Source organism: Centruroides sculpturatus, unplaced genomic scaffold, assembly GCF_000671375.1.
Source record: "Centruroides sculpturatus isolate CEXI.00-Female unplaced genomic scaffold, Cexi_2.0 scaffold321, whole genome shotgun sequence".
Taxonomy (NCBI): domain Eukaryota; kingdom Metazoa; phylum Arthropoda; class Arachnida; order Scorpiones; family Buthidae; genus Centruroides; species Centruroides sculpturatus.
In genome coordinates this window covers 597,169-618,177 of record NW_019384452.1, presented here as the reverse complement: position 1 = coordinate 618,177, position 21,009 = coordinate 597,169, and the positions used below count along the sequence as shown (strand labels likewise).

The 21,009-nt window shown below is 34.9% G+C and overlaps 1 protein-coding gene across 2 annotated transcripts in view; it reads left to right on the top strand.

Annotated features, from left to right (window-relative positions):
• LOC111620583 (sodium/hydrogen exchanger 3-like) overlaps positions 1-21,009 on the top strand; it is a 62,618-nt gene that overhangs the window by 34,180 nt on the left and 7,429 nt on the right. For both annotated transcript variants that reach the window (XM_023362535.1, XM_023362536.1), the window contains 8 exons: positions 17,136-17,596; positions 18,548-18,804; positions 18,878-19,095; positions 19,173-19,375; positions 19,447-19,536; positions 19,611-19,684; positions 20,487-20,702; positions 20,773-20,956. In XM_023362535.1, the coding sequence (XP_023218303.1) occupies positions 17,136-17,596; positions 18,548-18,804; positions 18,878-19,095; positions 19,173-19,375; positions 19,447-19,536; positions 19,611-19,684; positions 20,487-20,702; positions 20,773-20,956 (1,703 nt within the window). The remainder of the gene's footprint in view (positions 1-17,135; positions 17,597-18,547; positions 18,805-18,877; positions 19,096-19,172; positions 19,376-19,446; positions 19,537-19,610; positions 19,685-20,486; positions 20,703-20,772; positions 20,957-21,009) is intronic.

Genomic DNA, 21,009 nt, shown 5'->3' with positions numbered 1-21,009 from the left:
ATACTTATGAAAATTAATAGAAATTTCGCATTTCGAGTAATTGTAATTACCATTATTATTATTAGATGATTGTCAGAATTTGTTTTCTATATACATAATTAATAATAATGATAACATTTCATAACTTGTAATTAATTCATAGCCTTGAAGTATTGTTTTCGTAAGCATTTCCACGCGTTATTAAATCTTTGTCATCTGTGATATTAATGAGAAGTTTCGTTAGTTTTTTTATTTATTTTCTCCACGTAAGAATTTGTGTATCGTGGATAAGAGGTTCCACTTTCTTTCTTCTATTTAAATCATGCAATACAAATCTCCAATACCGAATAGTTTGTCCCGGGTTCGCGCCTAATCAAAGGGTTGACCTCGGGAGTTTTCAGGGGTTTCTCCACGTAGAGGCCAGTCTTTAACTCCTTGTTTTATATTAATTTGTAAGCAATAACGTAACTTCTGCACGTTGCTTTACTATCATTACTCATTATTTTTCCTCACTATTCTCTTCTACGTATATATTCCATAGAACACATACAGTAAGTAAGAACCGTAATGAATAAGTGATGGAGGCACACAAAAATAATTATACTTCCGGTTGTCTTCTCATATAATATAATTACCGTGAATGGCATGTTTAAGTGATGAATGAGAGTTGAAAAATGGAATATGATATACGTGCACACGCACAAGAAAGCCTTGCGAAATCAAAGCGAATGATTAAGTTCATAGAAGTGTGAAAGATTAAATTAGAAATTTAGGAATCTTTTCAAACTCCTTATTTATTTATTCTATATTTATTTCATAATAAAACGTTCTTAGTATCGTATATTATACTGAAGGAAAAAGAAGATTGTAGTTGGTCGTGGGTTCGCATCTCGCCAACGTGGCCACGTGGAGTTTTCCGGGTTTTATCCACGTTTGTAATATACCTAAGTAGGGGCCAGTTTCCCGTGAAAGTCCTCCTGGTTCCTCGGCAGATTGCCTGTGTGTCGCGAAATAAACAAATGAAGTGGTTAAAATTTTATATTACCATATATTAATACAATATACTCTTCATTAGTGTATAATCTTGTTCGTATACGGCCACGCAACACGCGGGCAATTCTTCCCGGGAGGGCTTTCTATGATAATTGGTCCCTATTTAGATACAAACGTGAATAAAACCCAGGAATCTTCAAAAACACCCACCATCAACTACCAGTTTTCAGTGCTTTTATCCACTCGGCCACTAGTGGGCCCTACCAGTGTTCAGTGGTTCTACCCATTCCGTTAGTGAACCCTTATATTAGTGTATTAAGTGCATATACAATTAGGAATATAGAATAATTATACAATAATTTTATCCATTTATAGACATTTTGGAGGATAGATTAAAAAAAAAAAGAAAGATGCCACTCTAGTAAACAGAATATATATTCGATTTCCTAGTGTTAATAACTAGCAAAGAGATCGGAAAGAAAATTCGTTATGACGAAAGCTACTTAAGAAATATTGATTAGGAATTACGGCAATGGAAAATTATTTTACAAATAAATAATTAAATGGGCTATTCAGTGCGTAAAGCTGAAAATTGTTTATTTAACACTTTTAAGAAAAAATTCGAAAATCATTGCAAATTACTGGGTCCAATTTATACGTAAAATTAAGTGGAAATAATCTTATAAACGATAGAAAATTGTAGATATGACGACAGTGTTATCAACGATGATGATGATGATGATTGAATCATTAATAAATATCAATCGTAATCCTCTTTTGTGTTTTCGCAACTGACCCTTGTTTAGTTCATCTCCATAGACTTACAAGGCTTTTTCAATTTTCACACCAGTGGTCGAGTAGATAAAACTACTAAACAGTGGTAGTTGACCCCGTGTTGGAGCCATACCAACTGGCGGGAGGAATTTTTCGGGGTTTCCTCACTGTTTTTAAGAGTTAAATAGAGACTAACTTTCCATACAGGAGTTTATTTACGTGTCTAAATAATGGCTAGTTTCATATACAAGAGTTTCTTCAAGTTTCTAGCACCTAAATAGGGGCGAGTTTGCCATAGAAAAGCCCTCGGGAGGCATCCCTCTTCGTCAGCATTGCCATAATCAAATAAATCAAATGACTATTAATATAAATTCTGTATTTTCACGTACTGGTGTTATGCACAGTTAACCATATGAATCCACAAAGAGATGGAAACGACGGTAGATTTTTTAAGCTAATATTTATTATATTAAATTTTTTCCGTTAGAAATAATTCCCTATATAATCGCGAAAATATATAAAATTTTACGCTCGAAAAATTACTTTTTATTTACCATCTTTAACTTTTAAAATGTCATAATATGCGCAAATTTTGGAGCAAAATTTCAGGAACAAAACTCATGGAGACACGTAAAATTGAGTATAGGTTATATAGGCTTATATATACAAAAGGGTTACTTTTGGCCCTCTTAATATTAAAAACTTGAGAGAGATGCACTTCCTTTCGAAACCAGGCCCTTGTCGTGCAATTTTGCTCAAGTTCTTCGGATATGTTATACGGATACAGATGTGGAACAAAAATATTTATGAGCAACGAGGCGAGGCCCCAGGCCACGGCCCGGTATGCCCTCGCTAATTTTCAAACACTCTTTACGTTATAATAATATATTTGAAATAATTACTCGAAAGTTGACTTTATTTATGAGGATTAATCATGAACGAAAACCATAGAAATAGGTCTGTTGCAGTTATTTTTAACAATTACTCTTTCTAATTACAAATACATTTTAATCAATCGACTTTACTTACAATACTTATGAAAATTAATAGAAATTTCGCATTTCGAGTAATTGTAATTACCATTATTATTATTAGATGATTGTCAGAATTTGTTTTCTATATANGGGGGTACATCTCCCCATAGGACTATCTATGAGAAACTGACCCATATTTAGATGTTACTAACGTGAAGAAAATACGGAAAACTGCACGTAGCCAGCCCTTGGACGAGGCGCGAACCCGCGACCACTGATGATCCTACATTTTTATGTTATATTTAAAGGGTTCTATACGTGTATTACACGATTTAAATATTAAAATAATTTGGAAACTAGTGAAGAAAATCTTCGTTCTCTAGTATAACAAAAACACTCGAGACAAATATTAATTTGATACTGTTTAAATAATCTTAATTCTAACCGAATTAAAACCGAATCAAACCAATAGAGCCTACATAAAATATTAAACCAGTAAGTTAAATTAAGCTAAAATATTAATATTCAAGCATTAATTAAGTTCGAAAATAATAATTCCTGTGGATGATGAATAGTCGACATTCATCATTATTCTTGTGGAATTTGAATATTTTAACGAGAAACGGACACGTGTCTTGAAGGCCGACATCTCTAACGAAGTATTGTACTTGCCGAGTGACATCTCATTCTTTCATATTATAGTTTTATTTTAAATTAGAGTTTTTAAATATATATATTTATTGCAATTATTCGCCGTTTCTTTCGAATTAACAAGGCATAGTAAATTATTCAAGTAAAGCATGGCATATAAGTCATTATCTCGAAATAAATTACAATTTTTTTCCCTTTTGCTTTTTACAGAATGAATAATGATAAAAAGTTTTTTCCCCCCCATCTTATCTTATGTGCTGATAATTAATATTCTATATTTGGTTAAATGTAACTATAAATATTTCGTGAAATTTAATGTAGAGTAGTAATTTTGCCTGTAATCGTTTGTATTCAGTAAAGTTCAAAGGTTAAATGGTTCTAGGGGGAAGCCTTTCTGTGCTCCTATTTAGGCGTTAATCTGCAGCATATTAGTTAATTACTAGTTAGGCTATGCCCAGAAAATAACGGGCAAAATAGTTATTGGGCCCTATAGCAAATTATATTATATTAAAGTAAACGAAATAATATATATATATATATAGTATAGAGGCCCTACTTCCTCGGGGTGTATTCGCTTCTTTTGCACCTCACTGGTATAGCACACTAGGTAATTGCTGCCATCCACTAACCGATTACTAGTTAACTAGTAGGCTATTCGGTCATTCACAATTACCCCAATTACGGGAAGGTCCGACCCTGGATGGGGTCGAACGGCGTACGTGAAGTTCAGGAAACGTTGGTAGTTTAATAATAATATTTTATAATGTAAAATAATTGTTAGAGAATAAATTATTTTTTCCCCTTCAATTCTGTTCGAAATTTTTTTTTATTTTTTGTTTTGATACAGTTATTGTTTACTCACTCGGATTAACCGGAATTTGCTATACAAATATTCAATAGAACGTTTAGAAAATGCTCGGTCCACTGCCAACGAATAGACGAACATTTACGATTTATCAAAGTGAATCGGATCGTCACGCTAAATTATCGAATATATTCAAAATATTGGGAAATTCAAAATAAATAAAGTATTATTTTAACCATAGAACTTCCGCATTTACTTTAGATCCAATGTATAAGTTGGGGTCGTGCACACACCCATCGTTGGCCAAGTGGATAAAACCACTGAACACTGATAGTTGATTGCGGGATCTCACCCGGCCAAGTAGAGTTTTTCGGGTTTCCTTCACGTTTGTTACACCTAAATAGGGCCAGTTTCTTATAGAAAATATCGGAGAGGCATCCCCTCGGCAGATCGTTCACGTGTCGAAGTTGCCATAAAGAATCGAACCAAACCACTAAGGCTGGATGACCAGGAATTTTTTTCGTGGGCGGTCGATCCCGAGGTCCCCTTCCTCACCACCCGGCCGCCCTATCGTGGGTCTGGCCGAATGCACTACTATAGATGTGGAAAAAAGGCCCTCTTAGTACCTACAGAAGAAGGGGGCTCTAACAGGGCTTTTACATCGGGACAACTTTACATTATTTTTTGGATGTGATCTCTAGGGCCTCTCGGAAGTCGAGAGAGTGATGCGGGCCACTTATTTTTACGAGGCCTCAATGCGCTAACAAAGAAAGAAAAATATAATAGAATGAATTCTTTGTAAAAAAAAAATTATTTTTGGATCCAGTAATTGGGCCAAATGGCTCTGTTAACTCCTCTGTGATAGAGCTCGCCTATGTAGAATGTAATACCGAAATATCAATCTATTTATAATTATACGTAATTAAAATAGCATTTTTCTAGTTAACAATTAAGCAAATTAAGTATTTATTCCCAGAATCTTTAAAATTACAACACGGGAAAGGATTAAAATACAAAGTTAAAAACATTGTTTCCAACAATTATATAACATATAAATAGTTATTTCAGGAATTTTTTTTATAGGTGATAATTTCCCTTCTGATACAGGATACATTTTTTTTTCCTGGTCATATTTTAAGTATGTAAACTCCCATTATTCAAAATGGTAAGGACAATTCTCTTGGTATAGTGACGTGGAAAACTTCATTACATTAAATGACAAAGGAAAAACATCCGTGATCATCAGTGTCTAGTGGATAAAAACCACTGATGTCGTGGGTTCGATCCTGGCAGAATAGCTGACGTTTTCCAAGTTTTCTTCACGTTGGTAACGCCCAGTTTCTCATAGAAAGCCAACCCCCGGGAGGCATCTCTCGCGGCACATTACCGTATACAAACAGAAATGTCGGTACAGTCGACCTCCCCCTATAACACTGTTGATTTTTCCGTTTTATATGAATTCCTTGTTATACGAGTCACATTTTACAAATACGTGAGCCGTTCACAGCCCAGCTCACGTATTTGTAAAATCTAAGTGACTCCTACAACATGGAATTCATATAAGACGGAAAAATCAACAGTGTTATAGGGGGGTCGACTGTATTATTGTTTCCTCTGTACTCATTACTTTAAAGCCTTACTCGTGATATAGATTTAATTACAAGACAGGCAGAGGGCGAGTCGAAAGAGACAGTTATGACAGGAGCGTTGTACAGGAAAGAAAATAAATAAATATAACTGATTATCATTTTCTTTCCTGATTTAATTGGCACGAGTGTTTATGTAAAATAATAATAACGATTTAAATGTAAGTTTTAACGAAAAACGACTTTAAAATTTCGTAAAATAACGATTTATTTTGCTTATTTTTACAATACTTGCGGAAAAAAAAATTAGCGATAGTCTCCGCCTCCAATCATGTGAGAAAACAAAGGTGTTGTTCTCTATAAAAGGAACCCTATTGTTTTCACAATTGTAAAAATATCCGCGTATTTATTTGTTTTTATTTCGTCTGATAAGAATAATAATTCGTGTCCTGTTAACTTAAAACGAGCTGCTGGTTTTTTTTTTCTACTCACCCTGTTTACAAAATACTAACGAGCTCGATAGTTTAACGCTAAATATTACAATATATAGGCCTAAGTACAGTTTTTAACAGTTCATGTGTATTTTTAGCTATCAAATTTACGGAAATATTGTAAAAAAAAAAACATTATATTACAATAAAAACATTATTTAAGGGGTTTAAAAATTAAATTTCTTGTAAATTAATACACGGTGGCCCAAAATTTGGTTAACTATCGGTAAGGATAAATGGTAAAGGGAAAATGCCTTGTTTAAACTCAGTTACGAGTGTAGTTGGAAGTACAGAAACAAAACACGGTTAAGTGACTTTTGAGCCATCCTGTATATTTGAGATGGTGGTGTTAGCGTGTTCGTAGAGAAAATAGCTTATAATATATGTATATTTGTGTACAAGATTAGTCAGCGGTCGGTACAAGAGGAAAGGAATGTCGAGGGAGGACATCTGTGTGATCGAGATAAACAAACAATGATCGAACAGATTTTGTATACCTACTGTATACGAACCATATGAAAAAAATACAGGTATTGACTGTTTTCTAACTGTGTACTTAGTTTTGGTCCACCCTGTATATCACGTAACTTCCGCTTACATACCGTTGTGCATCGGCTCCGTCGGATAACATTTTTCCTGTTTCCAAGTTGTGGTTGGATAAAGTTTTGGTGGATCCGTCTTGAGTGTTTTCTTAGTTTCTATACAGTTCTAGTCGAATTCTTTCCTATTATCAGTCTAATTGTTTCTTTTGTCCTCTGGTTTCCACAAAAGATTCGCTCTGTCTTGGAGTACTTCTCGTAAAACTCGCCCACTCCTTAGGAACCATGACAACAGAACCCGAAATAAAGAAATTTTTTGTCGATTGATGGGGCTTTAAACTCATTGCTTCTGCAGTTAAAGATAATTTTATAAGGTTTACATTCCGAGAATAGTTCTATTCGAAATATTTAGTTTAAGGAATATCTTTTAGGAAACTTATACAGTACAAATCTCGTGTAGATATTGGCATAGGATCCTATTAGTATCCAGTTTATACCTGTACTTTCTGAAGCCCGAAAAGTATCCACCATTCAATACTGGTAGTTGGTCGCGGGTTCGCACCTCTTCTTTCCATAAAAAGTCCTCTTGGGAGGCATTCCTTCTTATCATATATTTCATATATTGCGTTGCCTCATCCCATTAAACCACATCAAACTGAGGCCCGAAAGCTAAAGGCCTTAAGGTTACGTTGCCTTAAGGTTAATCATCACTATTTAAATATAGCGTAACTTTTAAAAACATAAATTTCAAGTTTTTTAAATAAGGATACACGTGAAAGTTAACCATGCTATTACCTTTCTGTAACCGTGTGTATTAGAAAACTAGTGATTGAATAGAAGGTTCTAAAACAAAAAGCTCGCACCTTTAGTCACAAAGAATTACGATACGAGACGTAAAAGAATCGTGACGAAAGCGTGAGGTGATACAAACTTGTTTCTAACAAACTCGTACCACGTGACACCCTCTACACGTTCGTGTTATCACACCAGAATACAGATGTAGAATGCCTCTGGCACGAATCTGTATCTTGTATCTCCGTTAAGCTTTTATTAATGCAGTAAAGAGAAAATTATCGTTACAGAATAACCAGCAACGAAGGAAAAAAACCTGTTTGTTACGTCTTATCGGTTTCAGTTTTTTTTCTCGTACGTAAAGGGCAATCACTTTGCTGAAATCTGAGAGAAACAAGTAATTCCCCGAAGATAAGACTACAGAGAGAGCTCATACTTTAAATTAAATATGAATATGCCGTGCTTAATAGGTGCATTTTCCATAAGTGTATTAACATTTCGCTATATACAAGGGATAACGTTATGTTATACTCGAAACGTTTACGAAGAACTCATGCATTATTTATCACCCATCAATTTAATGGTGACAGTGATTTTCACTGGAATTGCCACTTATTAATTTGTTTAATTATTTATACGTTTGAATTATTCATTTTAAAACAAAAAAAAGAAATCAGGAAATTAAAGGAGTTAACGGTGTAATTCCTTTCTGAAAAATGTTAACTTCCTACTAAACAGTGTAACCGACAGGCCATTAAGGAGTCAATAAGAGTCGATACCTTAATGGTCTGTGGTATACTATTGTTAATTTTCTAGCAGCGATTTTTTCAGAAAATAATCTGAGACTTGGAAAAAAAAAATAAAAAATCCAGGCAACTGAATCGGGTATGATTTTTCCCAGAAGAAAATGCGAAACCAGAACGTGTCATAGAAGTTTAAATCTGTTTCGGTTGGTTAATAATCGTTTCGGTTCGGGAGTTCTGCGGCTGTGTAAACATTTCTCGAGACTACTGTCAAGAAAAATACCTAAAAACTAATCCCAGAAGTAATTTTTAAGTGTAATTCGAATTGGGCATTTCGATAGAAGAAAATATCTTTGAACGGAATCATCAGTCTTTCTGCGCTTTGAACACCACAGAAAACTGTAAGCACTATCAATATCATATAATTTAGTGGGGTTTTTTTTTTGCCATTTTTAGAAAGGCTCTTTGAAATGACATTAATTATGAAGTAAAATATAGTGCCATATGCATACACTCGTCTAAAGAATACTTGAGAACCCATCTTTTCTTTGTTTTGCCTTGAGGAAAAGGGTGTTTCTCTTACAATATCTGTTTAATTTCCATATATAAGTCACTAGTTTAACAGTTAAAGATTTTAGTGAGTATTCCATTGTTTTTTTTCACTGTTTAAACACTGTAACTGTAATTTATGTTACACGGTTACGGCTAATGAAACTATGAGTAATCGACCATAATGCGTTAAAGATGGATGGGAATACTCGGATTACACTCTTCGCTCTGAGGATTTGGAATCTTCTATTATTTGAGTAAACAGAATATATATTCGATTTCCTAGTGTTAATAACTAGCAAAGAGATCGGAAAGAAAATTCGTTATGACGAAAGCTACTTAAGAAATATTGATTAGGAATTACGGCAATGGAAAATTATTTTACAAATAAATAATTAAATGGGCTATTCAGTGCGTAAAGCTGAAAATTGTTTATTTAACACTTTTAAGAAAAAATTCGAAAATCATTGCAAATTACTGGGTCCAATTTATACGTAAAATTAAGTGGAAATAATCTTATAAACGATAGAAAATTGTAGATATGACGACAGTGTTATCAACGATGATGATGATGATGATTGAATCATTAATAAATATCAATCGTAATCCTCTTTTGTGTTTTCGCAACTGACCCTTGTTTAGTTCATCTCCATAGACTTACAAGGCTTTTTCAATTTTCACACCAGTGGTCGAGTAGATAAAACTACTAAACAGTGGTAGTTGACCCCGTGTTGGAGCCATACCAACTGGCGGGAGGAATTTTTCGGGGTTTCCTCACTGTTTTTAAGAGTTAAATAGAGACTAACTTTCCATACAGGAGTTTATTTACGTGTCTAAATAATGGCTAGTTTCATATACAAGAGTTTCTTCAAGTTTCTAGCACCTAAATAGGGGCGAGTTTGCCATAGAAAAGCCCTCGGGAGGCATCCCTCTTCGTCAGCATTGCCATAATCAAATAAATCAAATGACTATTAATATAAATTCTGTATTTTCACGTACTGGTGTTATGCACAGTTAACCATATGAATCCACAAAGAGATGGAAACGACGGTAGATTTTTTAAGCTAATATTTATTATATTAAATTTTTTCCGTTAGAAATAATTCCCTATATAATCGCGAAAATATATAAAATTTTACGCTCGAAAAATTACTTTTTATTTACCATCTTTAACTTTTAAAATGTCATAATATGCGCAAATTTTGGAGCAAAATTTCAGGAACAAAACTCATGGAGACACGTAAAATTGAGTATAGGTTATATAGGCTTATATATACAAAAGGGTTACTTTTGGCCCTCTTAATATTAAAAACTTGAGAGAGATGCACTTCCTTTCGAAACCAGGCCCTTGTCGTGCAATTTTGCTCAAGTTCTTCGGATATGTTATACGGATACAGATGTGGAACAAAAATATTTATGAGCAACGAGGCGAGGCCCCAGGCCACGGCCCGGTATGCCCTCGCTAATTTTCAAACACTCTTTACGTTATAATAATATATTTGAAATAATTACTCGAAAGTTGACTTTATTTATGAGGATTAATCATGAACGAAAACGATAGAAATAGGTCTGTTGCAGTTATTTTTAACAATTACTCTTTCTAATTACAAATACATTTTAATCAATCGACTTTACTTACAATACTTATGAAAATTAATAGAAATTTCGCATTTCGAGTAATTGTAATTACCATTATTATTATTAGATGATTGTCAGAATTTGTTTTCTATATACATAATTAATAATAATGATAACATTTCATAACTTGTAATTAATTCATAGCCTTGAAGTATTGTTTTCGTAAGCATTTCCACGCGTTATTAAATCTTTGTCATCTGTGATATTAATGAGAAGTTTCGTTAGTTTTTTTATTTATTTTCTCCACGTAAGAATTTGTGTATCGTGGATAAGAGGTTCCACTTTCTTTCTTCTATTTAAATCATGCAATACAAATCTCCAATACCGAATAGTTTGTCCCGGGTTCGCGCCTAATCAAAGGGTTGACCTCGGGAGTTTTCAGGGGTTTCTCCACGTAGAGGCCAGTCTTTAACTCCTTGTTTTATATTAATTTGTAAGCAATAACGTAACTTCTGCACGTTGCTTTACTATCATTACTCATTATTTTTCCTCACTATTCTCTTCTACGTATATATTCCATAGAACACATACAGTAAGTAAGAACCGTAATGAATAAGTGATGGAGGCACACAAAAATAATTATACTTCCGGTTGTCTTCTCATATAATATAATTACCGTGAATGGCATGTTTAAGTGATGAATGAGAGTTGAAAAATGGAATATGATATACGTGCACACGCACAAGAAAGCCTTGCGAAATCAAAGCGAATGATTAAGTTCATAGAAGTGTGAAAGATTAAATTAGAAATTTAGGAATCTTTTCAAACTCCTTATTTATTTATTCTATATTTATTTCATAATAAAACGTTCTTAGTATCGTATATTATACTGAAGGAAAAAGAAGATTGTAGTTGGTCGTGGGTTCGCATCTCGCCAACGTGGCCACGTGGAGTTTTCCGGGTTTTATCCACGTTTGTAATATACCTAAGTAGGGGCCAGTTTCCCGTGAAAGTCCTCCTGGTTCCTCGGCAGATTGCCTGTGTGTCGCGAAATAAACAAATGAAGTGGTTAAAATTTTATATTACCATATATTAATACAATATACTCTTCATTAGTGTATAATCTTGTTCGTATACGGCCACGCAACACGCGGGCAATTCTTCCCGGGAGGGCTTTCTATGATAATTGGTCCCTATTTAGATACAAACGTGAATAAAACCCAGGAATCTTCAAAAACACCCACCATCAACTACCAGTTTTCAGTGCTTTTATCCACTCGGCCACTAGTGGGCCCTACCAGTGTTCAGTGGTTCTACCCATTCCGTTAGTGAACCCTTATATTAGTGTATTAAGTGCATATACAATTAGGAATATAGAATAATTATACAATAATTTTATCCATTTATAGACATTTTGGAGGATAGATTAAAAAAAAAAAAAAAAGAAAGATGCCACTCTATTCGAACTACTCGCAGCCGATCCAAGGATTCGATCCCTGATATCTCACAATAACTACTACGTGATATGGCAATTCGTTAACTCTTAGTAGTTATAAATTTATGGTTTAATTAGAAGTGATGACAATCAAGTTTATGAATATTGAGCATTCGAATTTCCTTCAACATACTAAAGAGTAATAAAGAACAGAAACAAAGCAATACCCGGCTCTGTTATACATAACAGAAGGGGAAAATCATTTTTTCATCGATCGCCATGCTTTTGAAGATTTTTACATTTTTGGACTCGTGGGACCTTAGAACGTCAAGAAATGAGAAGAAAAAGTTGAGGGTTTTTTTCTGTATGTATGGATGTTAATGTATGTGCAAGGGCACGATTTTTTTCCCTCCTCTTTGAAGCTTAATAACTCCCCTGTTTTTTGTCAAAAGTATCTGAAATTTAGCGGGGAGGTTTGTGTGTTAGTGGTTAAAGGTCGAGAGGGTAGGGAGATACAGGGGAGTCTTGGTGGTCGTAATTAAAGTACCTTTATTAACGCTTTTTATAGGGATATTTTGAATCCAAATGCAACGAGTCTGATATGGTGACATTTTATTTCTACAAGATACTCATGCTATACAGAGAATTTAGGGATCAAGGGATAGTGTTCAATATGGTTCCGAATCTGAATATGTAAAACCGGAAGACGATGAACAATGTGTTCAGTAGCCTACTGTAATCGATCCTCTATGATACTTCTCACATGCAGTGTGGTACTATCGAAGCTCCCAAATTTGCGTCATGTAGATGCACCACACTTTTCAAGTATCCTCCACAAAACACTGCTTTTTTGGCTGCTTGCAACACCAAAAGTACCGTAGTGACTAGTTTTTGGTAATGCATTTTATGGTAACGTATTTTGCATGTTCTAAAATGTTACGTAGCAAATTTTGTTGCATTTGAACTGCTAAAATACTCCCTGTAGACAGCAAAATGGATGTTCTTTAATTACGATCACCAGGTATGTAAACATTTTACGTATCTTACCCTCCAATTTCAGAAAGTAGGTCTTCATAATATAAACAGACAGCGACTTGTGAGTTATTCTCATTATGAAGATGGAAAGAAGCAGATGTTAATCGATCCTAATCGTTAAGAAACAATTTTCCATCATCGTGTCTATTCTCATTTCCTAATTAGTAAATATATATAATAAACAAAATGACCCAAAAGTTAGTTAAACATCGTAAAGATCAAATTGCTGTTTAATTTTATTATCAAATTTTAAGGGCGATAAAGCCTAAGTGGCTTCAATAAACTTAATTACATCGGGTGTTCGCAATATATTTCTAGTTATCCAGCAAATTCTGTTAGAGGGTCCGTATTGGAAATAACACAAACTGCTCTTGCAAACAGTATCGAACGGTCACGCTATTCTGTAACTGTTTGCAAATACTTTATACATACAAGGAAGTTTACTTGTCGAGTGTTCCACTTTCTTAACTATCTATCACTATCTGCTTACATTTCGGATCTGGTTATTTGGTATTTGTTTTGTATATTACGTAAGGTAACTTATAAATCCGAATAAAGAGTGGTCTACTAGTGGTGTGCTAGTAAATACTAGTGGTCTAATACATGGTCTACTACCATGACCAACTGCCAGTGTTTACTGGTTTTATCCAGTAAACACTGGCAGTTGGTCATGGGTTCGTGCCTCACCAATGGGATGGCCAAGTAGTTTACCGGTTTTTCTTCACGTCGGTAACACCTAAACGGGCCAGTTTCCCATAAAAGATCTTCCGGGAGACATTCCACTTGACAGATTGCCCATGTGCCACGTTGCAATAACCAAATAAATCAAACTTTGAATGATCATCGTTCGAGTGTATCGATACTTTCTGATAATTAAATGGGGTTGTTATATACTAAACTATTTTCTTTTGTATTCGATGCATGATAAACGAATACGAGTCTTCATACATCACAATTGAGAAAGAAAAAGAACTAGAATTTCTCCTTTCAGAAGCTATTATGCGTTTTACAAAATATATGTCATTGATATGGGGTCAGAACGGATCGATTTACCCCGACTCCTCGATTCTTTTTTTTTTTTTTAAATTAATAAGTTCAAAAGGTCGGGTTGTGTCACACTACGATTTAGACCAGGTCAATATTATCTTACGTGATCGGTCGGACAATAGACGTAATCCACTTTTGCGCTCCAATTCCACTTTCCTGAGTAACATTCGAACTTCACCCATTTACGAGAAATGAGGAAAATACCGAAAATTCTACCTACTTTTCGAAAATGGGTGAAGTTTTATGGGTTTCGAACCCGTCAAAAAATAAAAAAAAAAACTTATCTTCAAAATTGTATACTTTACATTGAAATTCAATATATATCCAGTTACGTTTTTGCTTATTTTTCATTTGAGAAAGGAAAATCTCTTATTCCTCGTTATAGCGTTTTCATTATAACGCGATTTCACTTTAAGCGGAACCAATACCAGTCGACCCTCCTATAACACTGTTGATTATTCCGTTTTATATGAATTCCATGTTGTACGAGTCATTTAGATTTTACAAATTCGTGAGCCATTCACAGCCCGGCACACGTATTTGTAAAATCTAAGTGACTCGTACAACATGGAATTCATATAAAACGGAAAAATCAACAGTGTTATAGGGGGGGGTCAACTGTAAATTGCGTAATGCGAGCGATACTCGCAATTTTTGAGAATAAATAAATATAATTAAAGAAAAAAAACCTCTTCGTTAGGCTATTGAAAAAAGTAAAGAGTAAGACAATTATTTACAATACTTTTCTAAAATACCAATTTTATTATTGTTTATTAATAATAATAATATTAATAATTGTTATTATTATTGCATAACTAAGATAATAATAATGTTGTAATACTCATTAAAGTATATAACAAATGTAACATTTATTTCAAAATAAAATAAAAAAAGGAAAGTATTTAGGTGGAAGCTCACTTCCTTGTTTTTATATTTATTATACTATCTGCAATTGTTTCAATTAAAAACTATAATGACGATGTCAATTTGTAATACACTTACAAAATGTCAAAAATTAGACAATAGTTTTTTTGTATTTCATACAAACTCAACCCATGTACAGTAGCAGAATTTGTAATCTATTTACAGGAGTTATTAATAAATTCTGGTGTGTCTTTTGTGGAAAATTGTGTACTGTATTATGGGGATTGACATTAAACTTTGGCGGTTAATAATCGAGGGGGGGTCATCAGCCATCTCGAGTGGTGACTGTTTTGGTTAAGGAGACGTGCCACATGGGCGATCTGCCTAAGGGGATGCTTCCCGGGAGGAGTTTTATGGGAAACTGCCCCCTATTTAGGTGTTATAAACATAAAGAAAACCCGGCAAACTCAAATGGGCTGGCCCATTGGCCAAGTGCGAATCCACGACCAAGTACCAGTGTTTAATGGTTTTATCAGCCATTGTTGGGCCGAGTGGGGACGGATTTAATGAAGTTTTTATACGTTATTAGCTTATACAATTTTTATAAAATTCGTCTCTACTCTCAAAATTAAGCTTTTCTTTTTTTTTTTAACATTTTATAATAATTAATAATATAAAAAGTTTTTAAAATAAAATATAACAACANTGTCCATATCGTCGTTCTCGGACAATTGATTCGAAAGTGTACTGCATTCGAGTAAACAAATTGCGTAATATCATCAAACAGAAAAAGCCGGCCAGAATTGATAAAAAAAAAAAAAAAAAAAAAAACAGGTACACAAAACTCGTTATTACTATAAACGAAAGGCATTTTTTCCAGGCATAAAAACTGACCTGATCTTATTTAAATACCATTAATCAGATTTTATAATTTCTGTAGCAATATAATAGTCGATATTGTGAAATTTTGTAGTTTATTCGGTTAATAGGCTCTATTATAAAATCTGCCCACTTTTTAAAATTCTAAATATTTTCGACATTTCTTTCGTATTTTTTTTGATAGTATTTATTCCGATTATTCTTCTAAAATAATTAATTTCCTTAGTGTTTTGAGTAAATATTTATTGTAGGTTTATAGAAATAATAATAATAATAATAATAAAGCGTTTGTAGTTGTATAAGCATTACTTACATAACTATTTTTAAGGTGTGCGTATTATTGTGTGTGTTCAGACTATTCGCGTATATTTAAGTAGTATTTAGTTAATAATGCTGAATACTTAAACCCAAACCAAACCATACATGGTGTTATTTGGTTACAGCAATGCGACACGTGAGCGATCTCCCGGGAGGGCTTTTATGGGAAAATGGCCTCTATTTAGGTGTTACAAAAGGTGAAGAAAATCCGGAAAACTCCATTCGGCCAAGCCCGTTGGCCAAGCGCGAACCCACGACTAACTAACAGTGTTTTTATCCACTTCGTTACCGATGGGTAATACCGTGTGAGGAATTCGCTAGGGCGAAGAATCCTGATCCCTCCCTGTTTTTTGATAGAGATAATCACACAGTTACATTAAATACCGATGTAGTATTACTTTACCAGTAGCCGAGTGGATAAAACCACTGAATAAGTCGTGGGTTCGCGCCTCGCCAACTGGCCGGCCACGTGGAGTTTTCTGGGTTTTCTTCACCTTTTGGCGTAATGTCACGTTGTTAAAACCTATATACGTGTGTAATGTCGTTAAACATTATAAGCGCATATGCAAATCTCGTATTTATGCATCGCGACGAGGTTTACAATTAGATATTTATGCTCTCATTGCATGAATATGCAATATTACACGCATTACGGTGCACGAAATAGCTTATATGAAATATTGGAATTTTTCTATAATGTGTTCAGTATTTGTGAACGTAGCGCTTGATTGCACGTAGTAATCGTTCACATTTCATTTAATGCACATATTTTTAACCAAAATTAAGAAGCTTTTAGAAGAGCCCGTGGTAATTTATGAAGCTTTCTAGAAATCTGAAAAAAAGGGTCTAATGAAAGTTAAGAAGGATAGAAAGAGACCCGTAGCCGTTTTTTTACATTTCTAAAACGTTTTTATACGTTTATTTAACTCTAACGTTACTCCCTTTCATCTGACATAGACGTACCGACTCGTGTCTATTCTATCCCAGCGCGGACTATAACAGATTTTAATAATTAAAAAAGCATTTTAATCAATACGTATTGCATATTTTCATATAGTTCTTGGTTAATTTGACAGCCATTAATGATATTATTATAATTACAGGATTTCAAGTGACTCCAAAATTATCGCATCTCTGTCCAGAAAGTTGTCTTCTGATCGTAATCGGAGTAATTATCGGTCTCCTCCTATTTTACACGGGATTGACCAAAGTGGGACCCTTGACTCCGACCATCTTTTTCCTCTTCTTGCTTCCACCCATAGTTTTAGATGCGGGTTACTACATGCCGAATCGCATGTTTTTCGATAATTTGGCAACTATTTTATTATACGCCGTGATCGGAACCGTGTGGAACGCCATCACCATTGGATTCTCTCTTTGGGGACTCGGACTAACCGGCTTGTACGGTGTACAAATGCCTCTCCTGGATACTATTCTGTTCAGTTCCATTATATCGGCGGTGGATCCCGTGGCCGTTCTTGCCGTTTTCGAAGAAATTCAAGTAAACGAAGTGCTGTATATATTGGTTTTCGGGGAATCTCTTCTTAACGATGCAGTCACTGTGGTAAGTATTCATTTATTTCCTTGTAAGACCTCTTGTTTATGTATTTATATCCACGTAAAAGAAATAGCATTAAGCAGAAATTACTTGTTATACCGTAATTCATTTTTAAAGTTCTGCGCGTTATACAATAGGGGATACTGGAGGAATCCCTGATAAATTTTAGTATTTGTCACTAGACCCGTTAGAAATACTTATATCTCTTTATATTAATTGATATTCCAACCTGTTGTCTACTATATGGTTTATGAGATCAAGAAGTCTAATAACTTCTAATATAAAGCTAATATCAGCAATATTCGCCGGATACAATCTCTTATTTTTGTAACCACCAAAAAAAAAGGTTTGTAGGTAATTTGCTATTTGTATAGCAATTTGGAAACCTACAACGAATCTGATAATGATTGCATCGTCGTTGAAATTGCACGATCAATATAAGTACGATGTGTGCCAACCACTGGTATTCATTCGGTCGTGGATTCGCTCCTCGCCAACGAATTGGCCACGTGGAGTTTTTCGGATTTTCTTCATGTTAGTAACACATAAGACCCAGTTTTTCCATAGAAAGTCCTCCCGGAAGGCATTAAAAGAACTAATTTACAATCAGTGGCCGGATGCCGAGCGATTAAGGTGGGAGGCTACCGTTCGGAGGACCCGGAATCGCGTCTGGACGGATCAAAAAACCCCAGGAATTTTTCGGGGAGTGGTCCGTCTGAATTTATTGGACCTCGTTCCTCACCACCCGATCGCCCCAAAGCGGGCCTAGCTATAATGGGCGTGCTAAAAAGAAGACGTCTTAGTGCCCATAGAGTGAAAAGAATTTTTAAAAAGACTATAGAAGGAAAAAAGAGTGTAAGAAAGATAATTAATGCACTACATTTTGTAGAAATTAAAATTAATACAAGTTCAACGCTCTGTATTATAAAAATTTAATACGCCACTTTTCCTTCCCAGGTTCTGTATCACATGTGCGAAGGATACGCGGATATAGGCACGGAAAACATCCTACCTATCGATTACGTGGCCGGCGTGGCATCCTTTTTCGTCGTGGCTCTAGGAGGAACGTTCGTAGGAGTCATATGGGGCATTTTAGCCGCATTCATATCTCGTTTCACTCATCACGTTCGCATCATAGAACCTCTGTTCATCTTTGTTTTGGCCTATTTATCTTACCTAAGCGCCGAACTCTTTCGGCTTTCCGGGATACTAGCGTGAGTTTACTTTTCTAAACTTTCTATCGATTTTTTTTCGAGAAAATTCCATATCCGAGCGTATTGTTTACAGGTTAACATTCTGCGGAATGACCATGAAAAATTACGTGGAGGAAAACATATCTTACAAATCTCACGTGACGGCGAAATACGGAATGAAAATGCTGGCAAGTTCGGCAGAAACCATTATCTTCTTGTTTCTTGGTGCCTCGACGGTCAACGAGAGGCACGAATGGAACACCTGGTTCGTCATCTTCACCATCATTTTCTGTTCCGTTTACAGAGGATTGGGTGAGTGTCCATTTCCACTGGACAGATCTTCGAAACGCTTCGCGCCATTCGTTTAATCGAACGTATTGTATTTTTAGGTGTCATCATTTTTACCGGTATAGCCAATAAATTTCGTCTTCATAAAATCGACAAAGTGGAACAGTTCATAATGGCTTACGGCGGTCTTCGAGGGGCAGTGGCATTCGCTCTGGTGCTAATCATATCGGAAGAAGTCATACCCACTAAAGACATGATGGTAACTACCGTCATCGCCGTCATTTACTTCACGGTCTTCGTCCAAGTAAGTACTAATTCGCATTTGTTTCAAACACACGAAACGGTGTTTATCAATATATTTTTACTTTGTTAAAGGGAATGACCATCGGGCTTTTGGTGAAAGCGCTGAACGTGTCCAGAAGTCAAAAGATGAGATTATCTATGAACGAAAGGATACATATCAGGGTACGGACACTTTTATTCCAATCATTCGTTTGTACCCGCCATCGTTGCATTAATTCCTACTTTTTTTTCTTCAGCTGATCGACCATCTAATGGCTGGAATTGAAGATCTGACCGGACATTTCATGGGAAATCGCAAGATAAGAGACAAGTCTGTATTAATTTCTCTTGTAATTTTACATACCGAATTTAAGCTTCAGTTTTGGTACGGTGCGGAATAAATACTTCGTATTTTACTTTCCCAGCTGTTATGTATACGTAACAAGGGAAAGTATTGTGATCGTGCCAAATTTGACCATTCGAGCGTCTTTGCAAATCTCCACATTTTGAGATGCCTCTAACCCCCCCAAAAAGTCAAAAGAACGGAAAAAATTCCGTGTGTGTGTTTCGATTAACATGCGAAATTTCGCCCCCAAAAAGTCAAAAGAACGGAAAAAATTCCGTGTGTGTTTCGATTAACATGCGAAATTTCGCAGGGAGGTTTGCGTGAGGGACTATTAAATCTTGCTGTTTAAAGGTCGAGGAAGGTCTCGAGTGGGGTCGAATTTAACGAACATTTTACTGGCATTTACAATTTATTATAAAACTCGTTTCTGCCCTCAAAATTGAGCCTTTTGCCATTTTATAATAATTAGATATAAAAAGTTTTTATAGTGAAATCTCATAAATAAAATTGTGTGGCGTCATCTCTTATGATTTAAATACGTTTTTCTGAGAACTAACAGGTTCTCATATAAAGAATTCGCACTGTATTTTATGATGGTATTGTTAGATACAAATTGCAATTAGTAAGGCATTCGAACTCGCTTCCCTATTAAAAACAGTGCGATTTCCAATATTAAACTTTCATAAAAATCGAATAATAAACCCGTAAATAAAATAGTTTCGGGTATTTTATTAAAAGATACATATAATTGAAAGTTTTCTGAGAATTTTCTCTGCTCTCTTCACAGATTTCGCTACTATAACAACAGATTCATTCGTCCGTTACTAACGAGAGATTCCAAAAGTGCCGAACCGAAGATATTCGAGACTTATTCGAAATTGAATCTAGAAGACGCCATGAACATGGTACAGCAAAACGGTAACGCCATCAACTCCGCCATGAATAATTCCAATCCTTCTTTGGCCATGATCCTCAAGTACTACGAGAAAAATGCCAACAAAGGGTACGTTTATCTTAATTTTGATAAATTAAGCGAACGAAAAAACTTCGAATCTCTCTTTTATTATGCGCAGACTGGACGATTATTCTTACACCGAAGAATATTCTCCTTATAACGACTATTCCATCCCGTATAATACGAATTTCGTCAACATAGACTTAGGAGAATTGCATTATTCGCCTTCCAATAAGCATTTGGCGGATGCAGAATTGCATCACATTTTATCGGACGCCATGTTTCAACCTCCGAGAGTTACGGTAAGTTATTCGAATTCCCTTGCTTGTTAATTAATAAATTTTGAAACTGCGAA